The following is a 23,639-nucleotide window of genomic DNA, read 5'->3' as shown; positions in this document are numbered from 1 at the left end:
TTGGCCTGTTTTGCTTACTGTGATACTCCCAGACTCTACCATAGTGCTTGTGCACACAGCAGGGGCTCGACAATACCTATTAATTTCTTAATTATGGCGTGATACTATACTGACTGCATTTTTAAAAAGATTTTATTTACTTATCTTAAAGAGAGATAGAGATTGCAAGCAGGGGGATGAGCAGAGAGAGAGAGAGAGAGAATCTCAAGTAGACTCTGCACTGAGCATGAAGCCCAACATGAGTCAAGAGATCATGACCTGAGCCGAAATCAAGAGTCAGACGCTCAAGGGACTGAGCCACCCAGGTGCCCCTACTGACTACATTTCTAAGCAAAGTATTTCTAAAATAAAGCATAGGCAATAACAGCAATATATTCAAATCATTTCTTTATTTCCTATAATTTATAGTTCCCCAGTTACAAAAAGGAAAAACTTTCAGATGTAAAGGACTCCTAGGAAATTCAATTTTTAAGATGAGACAAAACAGATTACAGTGTTAAGCAAATTCATGGGTGGACCTGTTCTCTTCACAGGTAGCGGTTCCTGATGTATTCTCGGTACATGGAAGTGTCTTCTCTTCCAAGGGGCTGCATGATACCTTGACTGGCCTGGATGTGGGCTTGGAAGATCTCTGTAGATTTTCTGTCTACTCTTGGAGGCTGAACTTCATAGATGTTGTCTTGTGAGAAAGCAGAGATAGGTGTTCTATAAAAGAGAAGAGAAGACAAGGCTACATTGAAGAAAACAAAGTGAAGGACCCACAGGGAGCTATGGTCTCAAAGCATTCGAGAGCCATGGACCTTGACCATGCAGACTTAATAGCAGTAAGTGGGGGTAGTGACCTCCCCTGTACCCTCTAAGCTGGCTTCCTCTCCTGCCCAGAGGACAGAGCTGACCCAGCACCTGCCCAGGCAGTCTTCCCTGAAGCACTGGCTAGGTGGGCACCCCTTCTCTGTTTCTGCAGCCCCGGGCCCACCTATGTCTTGCACCATCTGTCCCCCTCACATGACTGGACTAACTTTAGGTGGCGGCTGCACATTCTTTGCTCCTTGACACATCATAGGAACTCAATGTGTTTTTTTGTATATTAATTTTGTATCCTGCAACTTTATTGAATTCGTTTATTAGTTCTAACAGTTTATTTATAGTTTTTAAAGGAAGATTCAGTAGGAATCCGCCAAGTAAGGGATACAAATTCCTTCCTCACATTGATAAGAAGAGCAAATGAGTTTATACAGATAAAGTGCTCACTTAGCATAATGCCTGGCACACTGTAAGTGCTCAGTAAATGTGCACTACAATTAATAATTACAGGTGCATAATTCCTTATCTGCAATTCTGAAATCCTAAAAGCTTTAATAACCAAATGTTACTTTGATGGTAAAACCTGACCCAACTGAAATTCATTTGGTGGCATATCCTCATTTCCTAACCTGAACCAACAATACTCACCCCACTTCGTGTGAATATTAATGTGTTTAATTATCAGACAAGTCCTCAGATCACACTGCGGATGTACCATCCTATTATGCTAACACCCCCAAAATTGTAAATTCTGAAACACATCTGGCCTCAGGCTTTTGACAAGAGATTGTAGATCTGTAAGAAGCAGCTTCCTTCCTTTCTGGGGTATTGAAAAGCATCCAAGAATCTTTTTATTCAAAAATATCCTTCCATTCCCAACCACCCAGCCTAACTTAAGGCATGAAATTTCCTTCTACCCACTGGAGAAGGTGCTGTCTCCAGAAAGGCCTTGTCAAAATGCAGTTTGGTGTCTGACACAGCCTTTACTCATTGAAGATTGAGCACCTCAGCTGAGAGCAGGCCTTCAAGGGATGAGTCAGTCAGCCCAGTCAGGTGTGATGCAGAGTGAGCATGTGTGTACAGTGTGAATGGAAGGTCAAGAAGGGGCCACTGATGGGGAGGACAGTCAACAAAAATGGTGTTGTGAGGGACTGGTGTACAATGACAACACACTCCACCACTTACCCCAGGGCTGGCCCTGTGTGTGTGGGGGGGCACTTCTTACACCAGGGCACCAAGATAACACAGACAGAGAAGATCCGAAGAATCTATTCTCTGGGCTGGACCCTAGCTTTGCCCACTGTACCAAAGTGTCAGGAAGGCATCCTGGATGCACGGCTGTTTCATTAGCTGGGACCCCAGCAGCTGGGGAAGATTCTCTGCTGTCAGGAGCAGAATTGGGCCTCAGCCCCAGCTACGTCTGTACTTGGAATGTCAACATTTCAAAAGACATCAGGAAGTGCAGACATACAGTAGAAGACAAGAGTTGTACAGTAAACGCCCCCATCCTCTTAGGACACATCACCATCAAATGGGGGTCTTTCTTACCCAGAAAACAGTCAAGGTAGCTCACTGTGCTTTGTCTTACCTGGAACGCTAACACACCCTGCCATGGCTGGAGATGTATTAAATTACATTAAAATAAAACATAACTGGAGGTGGAATATTCTTTCTGGAAGCCAACCTCAATTGTTTTCACCTCAGGATAATATATCTCAACTCAAATTTGGTATATAGTTTGTGAAGTACTCCCATTTTTTTTTTAAAGCACTTAAATAATGTCATACTATCTTAGAATGTAACCTTATTTAAGTAAATAAAAACCAAAGGAAAATGATTTACTCAAAGTTAAAAAAAAAAAAAAAGGATGAAGGTGAAAGAATCCTGAGATGTCTGCATCTCAATCTGTCCTCTAGCCTGGCTGCAGCGCTTTCTTCAAAATACACAAGTTAGTTATTCTGATGTCTGTGGAGAACACATTATAATGGTGAACAATTAGGATGATTAATAATATGAACTCTTGGGGCGCCTGGGTGGCACAGCGGTTAAGCGTCTGCCTTCGGCTCAGGGCGTGATCCCGGCGTTATGGGATCGAGCCCCACATCAGGCTCTTCCGCTATGAGCCTGCTTCTTCCTCTCCCACTCCCCCTGCTTGTGTTCCCTCTCTAGCTGGCTGTCTCTATCTCTGTCGAATGAATAAATAAATCTTTAAAAAAAAATAATATGAACTCTTCTCCTCAACTTTCCCTCACAAAAACATAGCAACTCTCCAATCATTGACATAATTCACATTGAAATGCTAGAATTCTTTAATGGTAGATAATATTCAGGATCAAACCTTTTTAACCTAAACCTTTAAAATGAAGACTCGATTAGGGTTTTTAGAGATTGTCATCAAAGTACCAGCCATAGAGAGCAACCACTCCTAAACCACACCATCTACACCTGTCTGGGATCTTCCCCTTCTTAAATCCCTTTTACACATATGACCTTCCTTAATTTTCACACTCATCCTGGAGGCAGGAAGCACTGGGATCATACCCTCCATGTCACAGAGGAGATATTTAAAGTCAATCTAAAAATGGGACTAATGGTTTCTGTCCTGTCTTTGAAGCCAGGCCTTTGCCCAGAACCCTTTGTTCATTAATGATGACCTCTCTGGCAGAAATCACACCAGACATCCAAGAGATGTAGGAAGATACCGTCTGGGCACTAAACCTCCATGAGTTGAGAAAGGGGAAATGCTAAGTGACCAAGGCATTGTTTGATCCTTCAGAGGCCTCGGCTGACTATGCAGGTGGGCCGGCTGTGGAATGTCATAGCACAACCGCCCATGGATGTGGGATTCAAAGTCTCTATTAAACAACAAAGTTGTAATATTACAATGGTTATTATTGGACTGGGGCCAGAAAGATGCTGAAGAGATACCCAATATTGTTGGCATAATCAGAAAAATGAGGAGGAAGAAACCCATTCACGCAGAAACTTTTGTTTCTTCATTTTACTCAGACGTCAAGAAGCCAGTTACAACGACCTCCCCACGGGCTTAAGGCAGTAGTTCTCCAAGTGTGGTCCCCAGACCAGGAGGCTTAGCATCACCTGGGAACTTGCTAGAAATATAAATTCTCAGGCCCTACTCCAGGCCTACTGAATCAGAAACTCTGAGGGTGGGGCCCAGCAAAGATGTTTAGCTCGGCCTCCTGGTGATTCTGACACTTGCCAAAGTTTGAGACTCTTTGGTCTAAGAGACTGAAATGTATCTAAAATGCTAAAGAAGATCTTGTTTGTGGTCAGTCAGCAGCACTGAACACTTCAAGCAAGAAATCTCTTTTCAAATCATGTACTATCACTAACCCTCCATCAAGAAGCATAATTTGACATTTAATTGTAAATATACGAGCAGTCATATTAGATACACCACACATTTCCTAATGAGGAGATAGTCTGATTTCCCGGTAGCTTACACATTTCCCAGGTGGGAAAGAAATACAAAAACATCCAAGAACCCCACAAGGGGCTGCTGGTCAGCACCTTGTCTCTGAGGGTATTGGAGAGAGATGGATAACCCAATAGTGCTTTCAATACTACACGGAACAGTCTTCTAGCTTAGATGGCATCTGTTTCTAGCTAAAAAGACCAGTATTTAAACACTAAATGATGTGGAAATCATGAAACTACTTTCTTTTATTCATTCCAGTAGAGCAAGCTGGCTTATTACTGCACTTTCATGGTGGAAAAAATGGTTCCACTTTTCTCTCCTGACCACAAACAGAGGGAATTTTGTTTTCCACTTCTCCTCACAGCCCCCAAAGGGATAAGATCTCCCTAACTCCAATGCCAGTAGTATTTCTGGAGATAAAATATTATAATTACAAATGTGCAGGCTCATTTCTTTCATCTGCAGAACCTAGTTCCATCTTCAAAGAAGAGCTCTGTATTTCCCCTCAAGGAATGTTACAGTCTTATTTAAAATAACATATTTGCCAGTTCATTTATGGGCTGCTTAACCCATACTGCTCGGTGCGCTCAAACACCAAGGATCGATGACACGTGGCCTTCACTGCAGTTCCCATTCACAGAAAAGAAAGACTTCAGGCAGAAATTTATAAGACGTACCATGTTTTTTAAAGAAAATACTTATTGGTGCCCTTTTATGCTCTTTCTTAAATGTGGAATTACTCACTTGGTTATACTATGACCATGTCTGACAATAACCCTATCTTACCCTTGGATGCAGAACTAATGCTTGAGTCCCTTTTAAAGTTCAATTCCTATTGAGGCTTTTCTCCCAACACATACTGAATACTCAGTAAACATGCTGATCTGACAAGAGAATAATTGGTCAGACTGAAATGTCTTCTGAATTTAGTTATGTCCCGGTAATTTGTGGCTGGTGATAGAAAAACAGGACAATATTTGTATAATTTCAACAATATTATACATGTGAGACTTTTGCATATATTAAAATCTTCTATTTTTCCTACGATTAGCATTTTGGCCTACATCAAACCCCATTTGGCATTTCCAGAAAATTTAGTAATGGTTCTGGTCACAGAATATCTTTCCCTTCTGGGGCACCTGGGTGGCGCAGTCGTTAAGCGTCTGCCTTCGGCTCAGGGCGGGATCCCGGCATTCTGGGATCGAGCCCCACATCAGGCTCCTCTGCTAGGAGCCTGCTTCTTCCTCTCCCACTCCCCCTGCTTGTGTTCCCTCTCTCGCTGGCTGTCTCTCTCTGTCAAATAAATAAAATCTTAAAAAAATATGTATATATCTTTCCCTTCTGTTGCTATCACAAACTCCCAGTTTTCTGTTTCTTTCACAGCACCAAACGATTCTTTGTGGGTCATAACTGATCATTAGGTCATTTCCTCTGCTTTCCAAGAGAAAATATAGCAAGGTCAGGTTCAAAATTGATCAGATGCTCTGGTCTCAGTGAAGCAAAACCTCAGCAAATGCCTTAAAAGCACCAGCCCTTGATTATTAGTCTATTTGGCTTTCTGCAGGTCTTATAATTACTATTAGAAAATAATAGCCCTTATCACCTAACCAGCAGAAGGACCTATGTTATACGTCACCATGAAATAAATTTCTCTCCTTCTAATCTTTACTACTGCTCAGAGCATTCAGCCCTCGGTGTGTGGATGCCAATCTAACATTTCTTTTTTTTTTGATCGTCCATTGCTTCTCTTTGGTTGCCTTATTAGGTTACTTGTATCCTTCCAATAATGTACTCATATACTGAAGCCTAATCATGAATCTATTTTATCAAGATGATGTGGTGAGAATGTGTTTATTCTACCATGTGAAAAAGTCAAGAGAATGTATCCAATAAGGTACTCGTATATTGAAGCCTAGTCATGAATCTATTTTACCAAGATGATTGGTGAGAATGTGTTTGTTTGCTTTATCATGTTAAAAACTCAAGAGAATGTTGCATATTATTCACATTCTGTGCATAACTATAGACACCTAAATCCAAAATGTAGCTTTCAAACTGTACTTGTCCAATATGGTAGCCATTAGCCACATGTGGCTATTTAAACTTAACTAAAACTAAATAAAATTTAATTTCAATTAAATTTCAAGTGTCTGATAGCCACACATAGCTAATGGCCACTGTCTGACATAGTGTCGAGATCAAATATTTCCATCATCACAGAACGATCTATTGGACAGACTGTTTTTGAACCTATTTCCTATTATTTTTTCCTCACAAATTCTGGGTAATTTTAGGTCTTTCTAGCCCATTACCCTAATATAACTCTGTATGGTATTTATCACTCTCTGATCTTTTATTTATGTATTTATATACTTACTAGGAATATGAACCCCATTTTGATCACCTCTTTATCTCCAATGCCCAGAAGAGCACTCGGCATATGGTTAAGTGCTCAAAAGTTATTCACTGAATGAATGAATGATGTCTGGTTAAGGAATAAGATTTTACCTTGGGTTTCTAAATTCAGAACCTGAATACAGTGTGATCTGAATTACTTGAGATAATAGGGAAGCTAGGGTTTCCCATCAGAAGCCTTATTCTTCAGTTCCTTTCTTCAGATAATCCGTAAGTGGACAAGGAAACTGAGGGCAAGCTGCAGTGCCTTCTAGAAGGATAAAGCTATCAAAGTTGCTCAAAAAACAATGGTGAGGCAGAAGGGGTGGGTCCTTATCCTCTAGAGGTGAGAGAACAGTGACTCAGGCAGATTAACAAAGTTCTAAATGGGCTGAAATCAAGAGGAATGTGTCAATCTTCAAATCACCTCTAATACAACAAAAGGCAAAATACACCCCTCTAATCTGGGATCCGAGAAAGCAGGCTCTGTCTATACTCACTTTTACATATCTGTCGTGCCAATTCCAACACCGGAAATATGGGTAAGCACTCGTGGTTTGCTGCCTTGCCCCTCTAGGGCACTTTCACGTGTCTTCGGGTATATACATGTGATACCATAGAGTGAAGGTGACGGGCTTGAGGGGAAAGTGCTTACCCATGTAATAGGAAATTAAACCATGTTAGTACCTGCTGATGACATTCTAAACATTGTCAAGGTAAAGAAATTAATTTTGTTTTTATTCCTACTAAAAGACAAGTCTATATTAACATACAAAATGTTATGAATCTATGGAACCCATGGGTGGCTCAGTCAGTTAAGCCTCTAACTCTTGATTTCGGCTCAGACTGTGATCTCAGACTCATGAGATGGAGCCCTGCGTCACGCTCCATGCTTAGCGGGGCGTCTACTTCTCTTCCTCTCCCTCTGCCCCTCTGCTTGTGCACACAAATGCTCTCTCTCAAATAAATAAATCTTTTTTTTTAAATGCTATGAATCTAATATATGATCCCTAACAAAGTCCAATTATTTCAGCCTTATTATGCCATTGAAAGCTAATGAGCATGTCACAGAATAATGAACAAATCTGATTTCTTTATATACAAACATTTCCAAATCCTTTTAATAGCTGCTATTATAACAAGATGATTGGGCTGTCCTCCAGCAGAGACCTGAAAGCGAGGTTGGAAATCTCATTGGCAGGTTAAAATTCATTAAGGAGAAGATGACAATAATGCCAGTCTTTAAACAATCCACCAGGGAAGAAGCAAACAGCGGTGATGAGAAGGGAAGCGAAGAATATAATCGGTGATGGTAGAACATAAAATGTATAATCTCACAGACCAGAGAGGCAGGCTGTCCGGTCTGTAGAGGAGGCCCTTCAAAGGCTGAGCAGTAAGGAAGCTCGACTCCACACAGTAGACTAGGTCTTTTCAGATTGTGACAGGAGAGGAGTAGGTGGCTGTTTTGGTAATGAAGAGAGCACGAGGACAGCACAACCCTGCTAGGTTGTGTTTCTCAAGCACTCCTCCCAGCCTTCAACCTGTCGGGGAGCCACATCAAGGACAGGCCACCCAGAAAAGCACGGCAGTCTCACAGAAATGGAAGAGTTTATGGCTAAACCTAAGCAACAACAACACAGAACAATTATTTATAGAACACGATGACCTTCATAGATCTCAAAAAATGCATGCATTTGTCATGTCTAAGGCTGCTAAACTGTTTCTTGAAGACTCATTTTTCATTTTTCATCAGATCCACTAGGTGAAGAAACAGCATTGACACACAAACATGCTACATATATAGATAAAATGTTTATATATAATATATACTGATGCCCATATACAGTAAAATACAATAGATATTTATGCTTACATACATTATATACATACATGTATTCTTCAACACAATGCTGGGGGAAGGGCAATCCATATATTTCAACCCTCCCCACAAAATGATGTACTTCACATGAGCCCATGTGAACTCATCTGTACCACATCCGTTTTGTGGACATTTACAATGTGCAGATACTAGAACAAAAGCATAGCTGATGAGCATCCGGGGTAATGGAGCCAGTAAATCTAGATAAAATACTGTAACATTTACTATTTCTTAGATAGAGTTGGAACATCTTGTGCTTAAAATGTGACTCTTTATGTTGTCATATATAAAAGAATCAATGTGATACACACAAGGGCCTTAGAGGCTGTTACAGGTTTGTCAGGGTAAAGTTTTTGGTGACATTACATCACTGCCCTATATATATGTCAATTAAATATAAAAAATTAACAATGTTTACCCAATATTTACCATGGAAAAACTACTGTGCTTCAGAACTATCAATGCATTTCACATTTTTATTGCAAAATAAAACACAGATACAGAAAACCGCACAAAACAGACGCATAGAAATATCATAAGGTGAACACCACCCAGATCAAGAAACAGAAATTTTGGCAGCTAAGCCCCTTCCATGTGCCTCATTCCCATCAAAACCATAGTAGCCATCATCCTGACTTGTAATCACTTCTTTGCACTTAAAAAAAAATGATTTTTTCATTCAAATGTGCATCCCTAGACTTTGTTTAATCTTGCCCATTTTCAAAAGCATAATATGCCTTTTAATCTACAGATTCTTGCTCCCTTCTTTTCCTTACAATTAATCAGTTGAAGAATCCAGGTTGTAGAGTTTCTCTCAGTCTGGATTTTGCTGACTGCATATTTATAATACAGTTCAAAATGTTCCCCTGTCCTCTATATTTCTGCAAGTCAGCAATTGTATCCAGAAGCTTGGTGGGAATTTGCTTCAATTGCTTTGGCAAGTCTATAGGTGGCGGTGTGCTGTTTCATCACGGGGGCCATACTGTCTAAGTTGTTTATCTCTTTTGATGTTAACAGCCAATAATGCTCAATGCCTACATCTGTTAACACTGGGACTACCAATGCTAATTATTTCTTTTTCATTAATTAGTGTAACACTGTTATTTTTTTCTTTTTAAAGACATTTCCCCTCACCTCTTACTTGGTTATCCGGTGGTATAATTCATATGCTTCAAAGTGTCATATGCTTGATTCTTTTCCCTTTATTTTCCAGTTTTCTGGATAATGAAATGGTTCCCTATAGTCCTTCCAAAGTGATCAGGATTTTAAAAAAAAATTATAAACTCATGGATGTAAACATATTTGATGAGTTCCATTCCACTGCAATTATTATTATTATTGAAGTTCAAATTATCTTATCTTTGTCCAGTGGGAGCCTCTTCAAGTTCACTCCTAAGGCCTCTTGATATGACCCCTGCAATCTTTAATAGCTCTCTTGCTATCTGGACTGACAAGATGTTCCAGGATCCTTTTGTCCATTTCCTAACACTGACTTGGAATCAGCTACTTCTTCCAGAGCTCTGCTCCTTTTAGTGGGGAATTGGTATTTCAAGACCACAATGTGGCGACTAGGGACTCTCCTTGTTCCTGGGCCACTGTATGCACGTACCTACACATCCACCTGTGTGCATTTATGCCATGCGGGGGGGAATCCTGCTTCTTAGGGACAAAAAGATGACAGAATTAGAACAGCCCATAATTATTTATTTGATTTATCCCACACTGAACCTACATTAGCACTGGAATAACAATACTATTGCCACCGATATGATTGCTGAATATGCTCCCTCTGCCTGTGCTCCCCGCAGCACCTCCCCATTTTTTCACATACTATACTCTCCCCCTTTTAATCTGCATTTTGATTCTGTAAGTTTACAATTCACAGTGCTTTATGTCACTGCCTCTCTAGTCATTTTGATTGTTTCAAGATCCTTCATCCCACAGGAAGGCCTCATGGGAACAATACGCCAAGTTCCTCCTTGTAACCGTTTGTCTCTGCTTTTCATGCTTAAAAGATTGGGAAATGACATCCTCAGCTCACATTTCTTTCCCTTGAGAATCCTAAATATATTACTCCATTTTTTTTTTTAATATAGAGAGTTGCATGTAAGAAGTCTGAGGATATCTAATTTTTTTTTCCCTTAGAAGTCTTTCCTTTGGTTTAGATATCTAAAGGATTTTTTTTTTCCCTTTAAAGTCTAGTTTACTTACTATACCATATCATTCTGGGTTACCATTCTCATGTATGTGGTGTGCTCTCTCAAGATATAGTTTTAAGTAGTTATTTCACAAGGTTTTTTGGCATTAGTTTTTAGTATTTTTTTTTTAATCTCTAAGATTTATTTATTTATTTTAGAGACAGAGAAAGTGGGGGGTGAGGAGGGGCAGGGGGAGAGGGGGAGAGAAAATCTCAAGCAGACTCTCTGCTGAGAGCAGAGCCCAACACAGGGCTCGAGCCCATGACCCTGAGGATCATGATGTGAGCTGAAATCAAGAGTCTGATGCTTAATTGACTAAGCCACCCAGGCACCCCTAGTATTTTTGTTGTTGTTGTTCTCTTGCTTTCTTTTTCTTCTTCAGGACTCCTATTATCCATAGTAAATCTTCTTTGCCTATTGCCAGTATCTGACACTTTCTCTTAAATCTTTGTTTTTCTTCATTTCTTTTTGAATTTTTAAGTTTTGTATTTTAAGCACATTTTGAAATAGCATGCTTCAGTTTTGATCTCTTTTACTGACGTCTTCCTGGCATGCTTTCACGGTCTGCGGGGAAACGTCCCTGTTCTGCCTTCTTCTGTTCTTCTCATAACTTTATACGGCATTGGATCTTGATACTTTTCTGACACTCGTTATGCAAAATGAGTTTTCCTGAACCTTTAGAAGGTGTAGTTCAAGAAAGTCTGACTGACTTGACAGAACTCCCTCTTTGGTTGTTTTTGTGAAGTATTCAAAACCATGGCACACTGCTTTCTGAGATGTCCCGCACCTCTCCCCTTTCTCCACTTTTCTCTTTCCTTCATGTCCACTGTCATTGTCCTGCTCAATTTTGACTCCATGGGGAATCAGATGGGTCCCCTGACCCGGAAGGGCTTTGGTTGTTTGGTTTCAAACATTTATGTGGCCTAGAGTGCCTCAGCTCCTTTCAGAATCCACCCAGAAACCCCTGCACTCAGCTAGTGCTGAATCGGGTAAAACCCCTCCCAGTTCCAGCTGCTGTGCTCAAATTGGCCTGCACTGATCTCTAGTGCGTTCCTGTTAGCTATTCAGTTGTGTCAGACACCCTGTTGTTCCTTGCCTGCTTCTCCCTCTCGTACAAACACTGATAAAATGCAAGCCTGGTGGCTCTTGGTGGTTTACCACCATGGGCTTATATTTAGGGATTTGTGGGGATATATTATCACGTAGTTTTGAGGTAAATGTCTATGGGTCTTTGGTTTTGCTACCTGGTTGTTCAGTTTTATGTGAGGATTCAGAGTTTAAAACTATGTTGGTGCTGTCTTCTTCCCAGAACCAACTAGGCATAGTTATTCATTGGGGGGGGGGGGGGACAAAGGGAGAGAGTATCTTAAGCAGGCTCCATGACCAGGGTGGCAGAGTCTGATGCAGGGCTGGATCTCAGGACCCTGAGATCATGACCTGAGCCAAAATCAAGAGTCGGGCACTTAACCAACTGAGCCACCCAGGCACCCCTAGGCATAGCTATTTTTAAAAGACTATTTTTCATCCATCTCAAGCTGATCCCTAAACTTGATACATGACTGCCCTGCATGGTTACACTGTCCTTGCTGCCGAGGCAGACACTGCCACAGCACCTCTGCTCATCCAGGGCTGCTCTGGGGGACAGTCTTCTCCAGCTCGATTCCCACTTCAGCTCTGTCCGGACTTGCTCTCCTCCAAGACAGCTGCATACTGCAGGCGTCCAGATATGGCAGCAACTCAGTGATGCAGAGACTGAGAGGAAGTAGGCAGAAGGTGGTGGAGCCCTTAATCTTGAGGTTCACCTGCATCTGGCTAACGAGGCAGTGCCTACATAGCAGCAGCAGTCCAAGCAGAGTAAGGAAAATCAGCTATTCTTTTATCGCAGTGGGCGGGAGATGGCTAGTATTCCAGTTAGATTTGGGCCACGGGGCTTAATGGACAAGACAGTCCTTCCAGAAGGCTGCCCAAGGACCTTCCTCTGCTATCTGAGCAGGGTACCTTCACCGTGCTTGCCTAGTGGGAGTGACGGCTGCTAACGCAAATGGCAGTCGTACGTTTCCTAATTTCTCCTTCTCCGAGAGTTTTTATTTTCGTTTGCAAGCATTGTATATTGGGAGCAAACAGGTAGTCTTTTTGTATATAGGTCAGTAGACTACAAGAAGCCTCATCTGGACCTGATACAGACAGCTGCACAGAACCTAGAGATCCTGGGCGCTGAAGGGGATGCAGTAACTACGTGTGGGGGGTGGGGAGTGGGTTCCACTGACAGCACAGGAGTATGCATGGATGACTGGGTGGCTGGAGGGGCAGACTGTGACAGATAACAGTGTTTAGATTCCCCAATATCTACCTGAACTCCCCTTCTAGTGTGCAGGGCCTGAAAAGTGGGAAAAAAAAAATCCCAGACTCCCTTGCAATTCGGGTTCAAAATGTGGTTTAGGTTCTACTCACCACTTGTCCTACAGGAGGCTTTGACTTAGAACTGAGTCACATGGAAAGAAGCGAGCTCTCGGGTATCAGTTCTATGGACTGCAGCAAAGGCAACGTGTTCTTGAGTTGGCCACGGCAGTGGTGGTTTCCTGGTGAGAGGGGAGGTGGCTGGTGGTGTACCCAGCAGCTACTTGGGACAGTTTTCTGAGGAGGGCAAATACAGAAGCCACTCTGAGGGCTTGCCATATGCTTTGGGGAGTTGTTCCTAAAAGCTTGGTCTAGAGTTTTTCCTTCAGCCCTCCAGTGATTCTGAAAGTCACTTAAAATCTTATAATAAATCACTTTTGGTTTAATCTACCTAGAATGGATTATGTTTTCTGCAACTGATCTCCGACCAACAGAGTCGGCCACTGAACAAAACGCAAAGAGCTCCAGCTCTCTCTTGCTTTACCAAGGGGCAGGCAGCCAGCCTTCCCAGGTGAGCCCTGTTCCTAGATGGTTCTAGCAGGAAGGGGCTACTTCCGGTACTTGGGCGTGCGTATGCTTGCTGCCCAAGGAGACAGAAGGGACAGTCTACCACAAGCACATTTATGAGCAGCAATGCTGGTACTTTCTATGTTTTGGCCATACCCGTTGATATTTTTATTCGTCCACGTATGGCAGAATGACACTGCACATTCTTTCTGAGAACTGTCAAATAAAAATGTCATTTTTGTTTTTAAAAGAATGTTTGGGTTTAGAGAAATGAAGCGGGATGATTTTCAGATCTAAAATATGTAAAATGCTTCTAATTTAGGATGCAATTTATAAACTGTATGGTTTCCCTCCCATTTGTAGCACACGTTATCTTAGTATAAAAAAAAAATTCAGTTTTTCCTCTGTTTCAGCTATGTTTTATTACAAACACCAGAAGAGCAGCCAGTGATATTTGGCTGCATTGTTTTGCAGGCTATAACTTGAACATGTCAGCTGTCGTATAATGAGAGCGCACTTGGCTTTGAGCCACAGGCAGCAGGGGCTGGTTATCCTGCACAGCACTGGGGCTGTCCTGCCAACAAAGGACAGGGTGCGCACCAAGCACATGAGACCTGTTCTCAGAGGGCAAAGAATGTGACCGCACCTCCCAGAGTCAGCCCTCCCTGCCTGCATGCAGGCCTGGACTCTCCCCCGGGGCAACTCGGGGCAACTGGTCGTCCATCAGACATTACACAGTGACCTCTGGGAATAATCTGTCCCTTCGGTCCTCAAATTTCCTGGAAAAGCAGCAGCAGTGGCCTGTTACTCCTGAAAACTCAGGCCAATGGGTTACAGGAATGGTCATGTGTCTTCTCTCCCTCAGAGGTGAGGACACCCAACTTATATGCTTCATGCCCACTCAGATATATTTACCTTTTCAATTTACCAAATGCTACCACCGAGTTTGCTATATCACACATTACATCTCTTGTATCCTGCATCTTTTTTCTAATAAACTTTTTGTTTTAGAATCTCTTAAGACTTGTAGAATCATCGTGCCTAGTGCAGAGTTCCCACATAGCCATACCCAGTTTCCCTAATTATTAACACCTTCCAGGAGTCTGGGACCTCTGTGGCCATTGATGAACTGATATTGACACATTATTATTAGCTAAAGTCCATACGTGTCCTTTTCCTGGTCCAGGGTCCCATTCAAGATCCATTACATTTAGTCGTCATGTCACCTTAGTTTCTTCTTGGTGGTGACAGTTGATTTTCCTTGTCTTTGATGGCCTTGATAGTTTTGAAGAGTACTTAGCCTGCATCTTTTCAGAGCTGTCCTTCACTTTACTAACAAGCAGAATCAGAGAAAATGCTCTTTTGGAAGGAGGTATCAGACGGATCATGAGCCTTCAAAACCTAACTGTCGCGAGTTTTCAGGAAGACTCCTATGGCTTCATCTCTGTCAGCGTTCATCTGTGATGGAATGTTGGGTGAGCTGCCCAATGGATATGTGGACAGCTGCTGAGGGAACGCCTATGGAGCAGGGGCTCCCCAACCTGGCTGATCATTACATTCAAGAGGAGAACTTTATAAAGCAGATTCCCAGCCCTAGCCCAGATGTACTGAATCAGAATCTCTACCCAATAGGGTCTTAAATTCTGTATTTTGTATCTCTTTAAAAAATAATAATAATTATGCTAATTATGGTTTTAATATAGAAATTTATAAAGCATGGCCATAGTCTGTTAGTATTATTAATATAAATAAAAGTATATATGTAGAAAATTTAAAGAGTAACCAAAAGTCCAAAATGAAAAGTGAATGCCTCCCTATAATCTACTTAACCATTTTCTAGGGATATTTTGGTTGTTCCATTTTTATTGCTGTCTTTTGTTTGCTTTGGGATTTGTATTCCAACAAGTTTCCCAAGATATTCTGGTGTCATCAGAAGGCTGGAACCCAGCACTACAGAAGAAATTCACAATTCAGCTATGGAGGGGCAGAATGGCCCTTTCAGAATGACATCCTTTATAAAATCATAAAGCCCTGCTCTTCCCCTTCCTCCCCTGAACAAGTTAGCTCTAAAGCCATTAGATGGGGCAGAGCAAGGAGAGGCAGCCTGTGACAGCCTGTGGATGTCTGAGCCCAAGTGGGCTGAAGAGGGCATCCACACCGGGAGGGAAGGCTCGCAGTGGGGAATCAGAGCCCAAGCAAGGTAAGGAGGGTGTCCCTACAGAGGGCAGGTTGAGGGGAGTTAAGGCCTGAGTAGATGAGGAGGGTATCCATGTGTAGGGGCAGCCTGAGGTGGTGTGTCAGGGCCTGAGCAGGGAGAAGCAGGTATGGGTGTCCATGGGAAGGGGTGACCTGGGGCCCAAGGGGATGAGGAGGCCATTCATGAGGGTGGGTACCTCTGCAATGGAAGTCTGAGCCTGAATGGAGGGTGTCCATATGGGGAAAAGGGCAGATGTAATAGTGATGGGAGACTGATAATATCAGAGGGATTAATCAAATAAATAAACATAATAAGGGTAACAGGAGCCAAGTTTCTAACTGTTGAAGAAAGAAGTCACTAACATGGAAAGGGAAAGGACAGAAACCCTGGATACACTACAATTAGAGTATCAATATGAACTCACAGATTTAAATATATGTATATGTAAGTTTACTACATTTACAAATATATATACTTCCATCATGTAATATATAAAAATAGATAAGTAGTATATACTTGTATATACATATATGAATATTTGTGCACATGTCTGTATTTATACATATATCTATACATAGTTACATAGATACATATGCAAATGTGTGCATGTCTTTTGAGTGGGCCTGGGAGCAGCAACACCCCAATAGCAACAGACACACCTAGTGCCCAGACCCTGGCTTTTATACCATTTCCCACTAAAAAGAACCAGGGATCCTTGGAGAAATGACTGATCTCAGGGCTGGGGCAGGCAAAGAACATGATGAGCTTAGAACATCTTGTGCCAGAAATCAAGGGAAGTGTTCAAAGAATGATGAGGACATGTCCAAAGAACACAGGAGGCAGGCTGAAGGGGCTCAGGTGAAACTTGGGACAATTTGAGCATCAAAATAAATGACAGTAACAGATTATATCCCATTTAATAAAATAGGAGGCCAAGACCTCACACTGCGAAAAATAACTGAAAAAGTTGTAAGTTTCATAAAGAACAGGATATTGACATAGTTTCAAAGTATCTCCCGCAAAATATTCATTGATTAAAAGAAAAAAGATCAGCTTCATAAGGGGAAAAGCCCAGAAGATACCACTTTTAACCAAGGGATGGAAATAAAGATCATTAGTAATGGGACAAATTGAAATCGTGTACCACCTGATAGGATGCAATGGAAAGAACCCACCATCATTTCTGTGATATTCCTGCATGTATTCATTTTGTACCTTAAGTCCACAAATATTTACTATGTCACAGTTTCTGGGGGATCAGGTGATTGTGGCTGAAGTCAAATAGTCGGCCAGGGTGACAGTCAATTCAAGGTTTAGCCAGGGCTGGAGAATCTCTTCCAAGCTCACTCAACATTGTTGGCAGGCCTGTTTCTCACTGGCTGTTGGCTAGACGTTTCAGTGGCCGTGAAGGCTGGTTGGTTGAAGGGGCTCAGGTTGACATGGGGCTGCTCATGACATGGAAGCTTGCTTCACACAGAGCAAGTGATCCAAGAGATCCCTTCACAACTTAATCACTTCCGCTATACGCTCTGGGTCGCAAAGATCAACCCTCGGACCCGGTGGGAGGAGACTATATAAGGGTGGGGATAACAGGAGGTGGGGCCAATTTGAAGGCTGGCTATCACATTGCTGAGGGTTCATAACCTGAAGATAATCATGACAAACCCAAATCCTTGGCTATTCTACAAAATAATTGGCTTGTATCTGTCAAAGTGTCAAAGTCATGAAAATCAAGGAAGAATGGGGAACTGTTCCAGAGTGAGAGAGACTAAAGCTACGTGACAACTAAACGCAATGTGAGATGCGAAACCAGATCCTTTTGAGATTAAGGACATTACTGAGATGACTGGCAAAAACTTGAATAGGGTCAGGGTATTAGATGGTAGCAATGTATTGATGTTCATTTCCTCATTTTACTAGAGTGTAAATTGTGATTTTGTTGGAGAATGTTCTTATTTATAGGAAATACCCACTCAAATGCTAGAGAGGGAGACCATCAGGTCTGAAACTTACTCTCGAATGGTTTGGGGAGGGGGATGTTCTTCTGTAATTGCAACTTTTAGGTAAGTTTGAGATTGTTTCCATATTAAAAATGTATATAAATTAGAAGGACCTATGACAGAAATTTAAGTGTCTAAGGGAGAAAATCCTAATTCTCCTATGGGTAGAATTACATGATGGTAATTTTTTATACACCAAAAATGTGTGAATATTGGTAATTCCATATGGTTCAACCTAATACAAGAATACCCCAATAAACTAATCAATGTCAAAGATAATGAAATTATGGATTTCAATAAAAATACAAAACAATTCACAGTGCCCTTTTGAGCATCTCTCTCCTGCAATCACTCACTCACTCTTTGTCTAGCGTTCCTAGCGTCTGCCTCTCTGTAGACTCCCTTTGATCAGCACACAGAGAAGCTGTTGGAATAACTTGATCTTAGAAACAATTTCCTGATTTCACATTCCCCTCCAGATATGCTCCCATTTCTTTCACTCCTTCACAGCATTTTTTGAAAGAATGGTTTCTAGTTCCCATGTTCTCTTATACTCACTCCGCATTTTTCCCTAAACTCACCCTAAATGGGTTTGCAAAGCTACCACCCATAAACATTTGCTCATCAAGGTCACCAAGAACTTTCCTGCTGATTTTTCTGTCTTCAACACTGCTGCCCACTCCCTCCTTCCGAGACATTTTCTTCTCTTGGCTTCTGTGAAACCACATTTCTCTTGAGTTTCCTTTTTCCTCTTTGCTTGTATCCTCCCCCCTACAACTCACCCTCCAGAAAGCATGCACAGTCATCTTTTACAGATGTGAATAGGAGCATGCCACTCTACTGAAAACCCTGCAGTGGCTTCTCACTGGACAGAGGAATGCTAAGCTCTCGTGGGAGCTCCTGTGAGATCTGGCCCCTACCCATGCCCCCTCCATCCCACACGCATCCCTCTGGGCCTCTCACGTAGCCTTTGCCTGCTTCTCAAACCCATCAAGCTTGCTCCTACCCTGCTCTTCCATGCATGTCCTCTCTGCTTCAAACATTCTTCCCCAGTCATCTCAGGGCAGATGCCTCCTCCGCATTCCAGTCTCAGCTCATGTGTTAATTCCTCAAAGAGACTCTGCCCTCAAAACTGAATCTAAAACAGACCCCCACCCCTACCTGCCCAGTTCTTCTTTCCCATCACACTGGCTTGTGTTTTCAGAGCATCTATCCTAATAGGAAACTATCTTATTTATTCATTTATCCATTCAGAGCTTGTCTGGCTACCCTAGAACACAAGTGCCCGACTGTCTTGCAGTCTTGTTCTTTACTGTATCTCCAGTGTCTAGAACAGTGACTAACACATGGTAAGTGCTTAATAAATATTTCATGAATAAATGAATAACCCGCTTTCTGTTTCAAACTGCTAATGATCTTAAGCCATCAGAGGTCTCCCAGCTATGATAACAATTATAGAATCTAAGAGATGACCTTCCTTCCAAGTCACCTTGTCCACACTCAGATCAAATGAAGAACCTCTTCACAACATGGCTGGCAGAGGTTATCCAGGCTCTGCCTGAGCACCCTCAGTAATGGGAGAACTCACGACATTTCATAATGGAATGTTTCCATGTCATTGCTGAGAGCTCTATGTGTTCGAAAGATTTTTTTCTTCAGTGACCCTAGAACTTCTTCCCTCTACATTCCACTTATATTAGTCCCTAAAGCAACTTAAAAAAGCCCTGCTTCACCTGACAGCGACTCAAATATCACTTGAGGGAGTGATCACATGACTCCTAAGGCTCTTCTCCCAGATAAATACGGGCAGCTATCTCAACACTTCACGTGACATGAAAAATGAACCAACACAGCGTCTGAGGAAGGCCTGCAAAATTTTAGCAACTTGCTTTGAAACAATAAAACCTTTCTGACATCTTATCTGAAAAATAAAACGTAACAGCGCCCTTGAGTATTCAGAGAACACAGTCTCATTTCTCATGACTGTCCTTCTGCTCTCTGAACACCTGCTCCTGTGCCTCACAGCCTTCCTGATACTGAGGGGCCGCAGCCACCACAGCCAGCCAGGCCCCACAGCATCTTCTCTGAGACAAAGACCTATCTTTGTCAAAATATCATTATGGCTCTATGTTCTCATTTCTGGATAAATTTTACATTTTAATAAGATGAGAGTGAACTCTTGTGAGGTCACTATTTGCTAATGAGCTTTGTGGCACGGGCTCTTTGCCAAGGGCATTAAACAATTTATTCTATGAGAAAAAAACCAGTTTGGATCTGACTCCCCTTCGGGCTTTCATTGTGTGTGTAGTGCAGGAGGAGGAACAGATGGTTGTTGTTAAACAGGCAACAGCTAGCGCATATCTGTACCTGCGACTTCCATAACAGAGCAAGCACTCTATAAATACTATTGAATGAAAGAGTGAGTGAGTGAATGAAGGAACCAGTAAACCAGAGGGTCTTGGAACTAGTGCTCTAGTCCACACCCTCCTTTTACAGATGAGGAAGAATGGCCGTGACAGGGGATTCAGAGCCCAAGAGTGTCAGATGTGGGACCAGACCCCAGGACTCCTGGTTCTCAGGCTTAGAACACTTTTCACAGATTCATGCTGCCTCTCTTACTGGGCATCTGTGCAAATGAATTTCCAGTTAACTGAATAGGCACACAAGATTTTCTGTTTTGTTTTGTTTTTAATAACTAAGTCATTGTAGACGACTTCCTCATATCCCGGTTCCCCAAAATGATTATTTTAACCAATCACAGTAAGCCCACAACCCTTGGCAGTGACACATTTAAGGACTGGATGTGACCCAATCCTGGCCGCTGAGGCATGAGGAAAAGTCTGCTAAGGAGGTTCAGGGGCTCCCTGCTGCTAAGAGGAGACACAGGGAAAACATCCCTCTTCTCCCTTTGGCACTAGCATGTCTGACGGTGGCGCCTGGACCTGCCATCTTGCTGCCACTCTGAGGATGAGGATACACAGAGGATGGGAGAGCAGAGAGATGGAAAGAACCTGGCGCTTCACGATCCCATGAAGCTCCTCAACCAACCCGGGAGCCTGCCCTATCTGTAATCCTTTGGTGAAGTGAAATTATAAATCATCTTATCATTTAAACCAGTTGGGTTAGGTGTTTTATTATTTGGAGCTGAAAGTATCCTAGGAGATTCAAACCATTTTTTTTTATAGAAACCTTTAAAAAGAGAATATTTGCTTTCTTGATTTCTGAAACAATAAAAAACGAGAAAATGAACATTTCTTCAGCCAATCAGGGATCTCACTCTGCTGGTAAGGACTGAGCAAGGCTGTAATGTAGTAATGCTTTGTTTGCCTTGGTGCTGTATACTGACATAAATGGTCAAACATTCTATGCCATTAAGTTCTCACACCTTCTAATCTCAGGACCCCTGTATGCTCTTAAAACCATTCCTGAGGGCCCCAATAACCTTTGGTTTTTATGGGTTTTTATACTGATATTTACCATATGAGAAATTAAAACTAAGAAATTAAAAAATATCTATTCATTTAAAAAGAACAATGGCAAATCTGATAAATGTTAACATAATATGTTTTAATGAAAAATAACTACGTTTTCCAAAACAAAAGAAAATTAGTGACAAAGGAAGTTAATGATCTCTTTAATGTCTTAATACAAGACAATGAAATCCTTAAATCTGTGTCTGGCTGAATCTGTCATGATATGTTGTTTTGGTTGAAGTATATGAGGAACCTCTGTATCAAGATACAGATGTAGTAGGGGCGCCTGGGTGGCACAGCGGTTGAGCGTCTGCCTTCGGCTCAGGGCGTGATCCCGGCGTTATGGGATCGAGCCCCACATCAGGCTCCTCCGCTATGAGCCTGCTTCTTCCTCTCCCACTCCCCCTGCTTGTGTTCCCTCTCTCGCTGGCTGTCTCTATCTCTGCCAAATAAATAAATAAAATTAAAAAAAAAAAGATACAGATGTAGTGAAAAGAAGGGGCACATACACCCTAATGTTCATAGCAGCAGTGTCCACAATAGCCAAACTGTGGAAGGAGCCGAGATGCCCCTCAACAGATGAATAGATAAAGAAGATGTGGTTCATATATACAACAGAATATTACTCAGCCATCAGAAAGGATGAATAGCCACCATTTGCATCAACATGGATAGAACTGGAGGGGATTCTGCTAAGTGAAATAAGTCAAGCAGAGAAAGACAGTTATCACACAGTTTCACTTGTATGTGGAAGATAAGGAATAGCACGGAAGACCACAGGGGAAGAGAGGGAAATCTGAATGGGAAGAAATCAGAGAGGGAGACAAACCATGAGAGACTCTGGAATCCGGGAACCAAACTGAGGGTTACAGAAGGGAGGGGTGGGGCAAGGGGTAACCGGGTGATGGTTATTAAGGAGGGCATACGTTGTGATGAGCACTGGGTGTCATATGCAACTAATGAATTACCGAACTCTACATAAAAAATTAATGATGTACTATATGCTGGCTAAGTGAAGAGAGAAAGAGAGAAAGAGAGAAAGGGAGAAAGGGAGAAAGAAAGAAAGAAAGAAAGAAAGAAAGAAAGAAACAAACAAACAAACAAACAAACTAACTCTGACCTCACAGAGATGTGTAGTTAGAAAATGAAGGAGTATTTTAATAATCATTCCAGAAAATTGTGAATATTTTTCTTCAATACTACACTATAACGTGACAAGTTTCTTTCTTTTTTTTTTTTTTTTTAAAGATTTTATTTATTTGAGAGAGAGAGAGAGAGAGTGAGTGTGAGTGTGAGCGCACAAATGGGGGAGGAGGCAGGGGGACAGGGAGAAGCAGACTCCCCGCTGAGCATGGAGCCCACATGGGGCTCCATTCCAGGAACCTGAGATCATGACCTGAGCCCAAGTCAGACGCTTAATTGACTGAGCCACCCAGGTGCCCCTTGCCAAGTTTCTTAAAGGCCAGTTGCAATGGAGCTATACAACACAATATCAACATTAACAAAAGTTAGGAAGAAACTGATTCCAACCCTCAAGGATGACTCTGAGGGGCTCAGTGGGGGAAGTAACTGTAGATGTGGTAGAAACAGCAAGAGATCTAGAACTAGAGGTGGTACCTGAAGATGGGACTGAACTGCTGCAATCTCATGAGAAAAGGTTAATCTCATGAGGAGCTGCTTCTGACGGATGAGCAAAGAAAGTGGCTTCCTGAGATGGAATTTACTCCTGGTGAAGATGCTGTCAAGACTACTGAAATGCCAACAAAGATTCAGAATATGACATAAACTTAGTTGATAAAGCAGCCTCAGGATTTGACAGGACGGGCTTAAATTTTGAAAGAAGTTCTGCTGTGGGTAAAATGCTATCAAACAGCATCTCGTGCTACAGAGAAATCATTCATGAGTGGAAGAGTCCATTGATGTGGCAAAACTTCATAGTTGTCTTAATTTTAAGAAATTACCAGAGCCACCCTAGCCTTCAGCAACCATACCCTGATCAGTCAGCAGCCATCAGCATCAAGACAAGACCCTCCACCGGCGAAAAGATTATGACTTGCCAAAAGATTAGAATTTTTTAGCAATAAAGTATTTTTAAGGTAAGGTCTGTAAATTGTTTTTGTAGGCATGATGCTATTGCATACTTAGTAGACTACACTGTAGTATAAACATAACTTTTATATGCACTAGGAAACAAAAAATTCATTTGAATTGCTTCATTGCAATATTGGCTTTACTGAAGTGGTCTGGAACCAAGTGCATAATGCATCTGAGGTATGCTAGCAATTTTATTCAGAGTTCCCAAAAAGATACCTAAAATTACATTTTGCTCTTTTTCTATTAAACATTTACTG

The 23,639-nt window shown here is 41.8% G+C and overlaps 1 protein-coding gene across 1 annotated transcript in view; it reads right to left on the bottom strand.

The window, feature by feature from the left end:
• Positions 1-372: 372 nt before the first annotated feature.
• The window catches only part of FIG4 (FIG4 phosphoinositide 5-phosphatase), a 122,127-nt gene continuing 98,860 nt past the window's right edge, over positions 373-23,639 (bottom strand). The window contains exon 23 of the mRNA XM_008706231.2: positions 373-705. Within this exon, the coding sequence (XP_008704453.1) occupies positions 528-705 (178 nt within the window). The 3' untranslated portion in view covers positions 373-527. The remainder of the gene's footprint in view (positions 706-23,639) is intronic.

Source organism: Ursus maritimus, unplaced genomic scaffold (genome assembly GCF_017311325.1).
Source record: "Ursus maritimus isolate PB19 unplaced genomic scaffold, ASM1731132v1 scaffold_13, whole genome shotgun sequence".
Taxonomy (NCBI): domain Eukaryota; kingdom Metazoa; phylum Chordata; class Mammalia; order Carnivora; family Ursidae; genus Ursus; species Ursus maritimus.
Note: the sequence above shows the minus strand (reverse complement) of the source record. Positions and strands in the feature narration are given on the sequence as shown.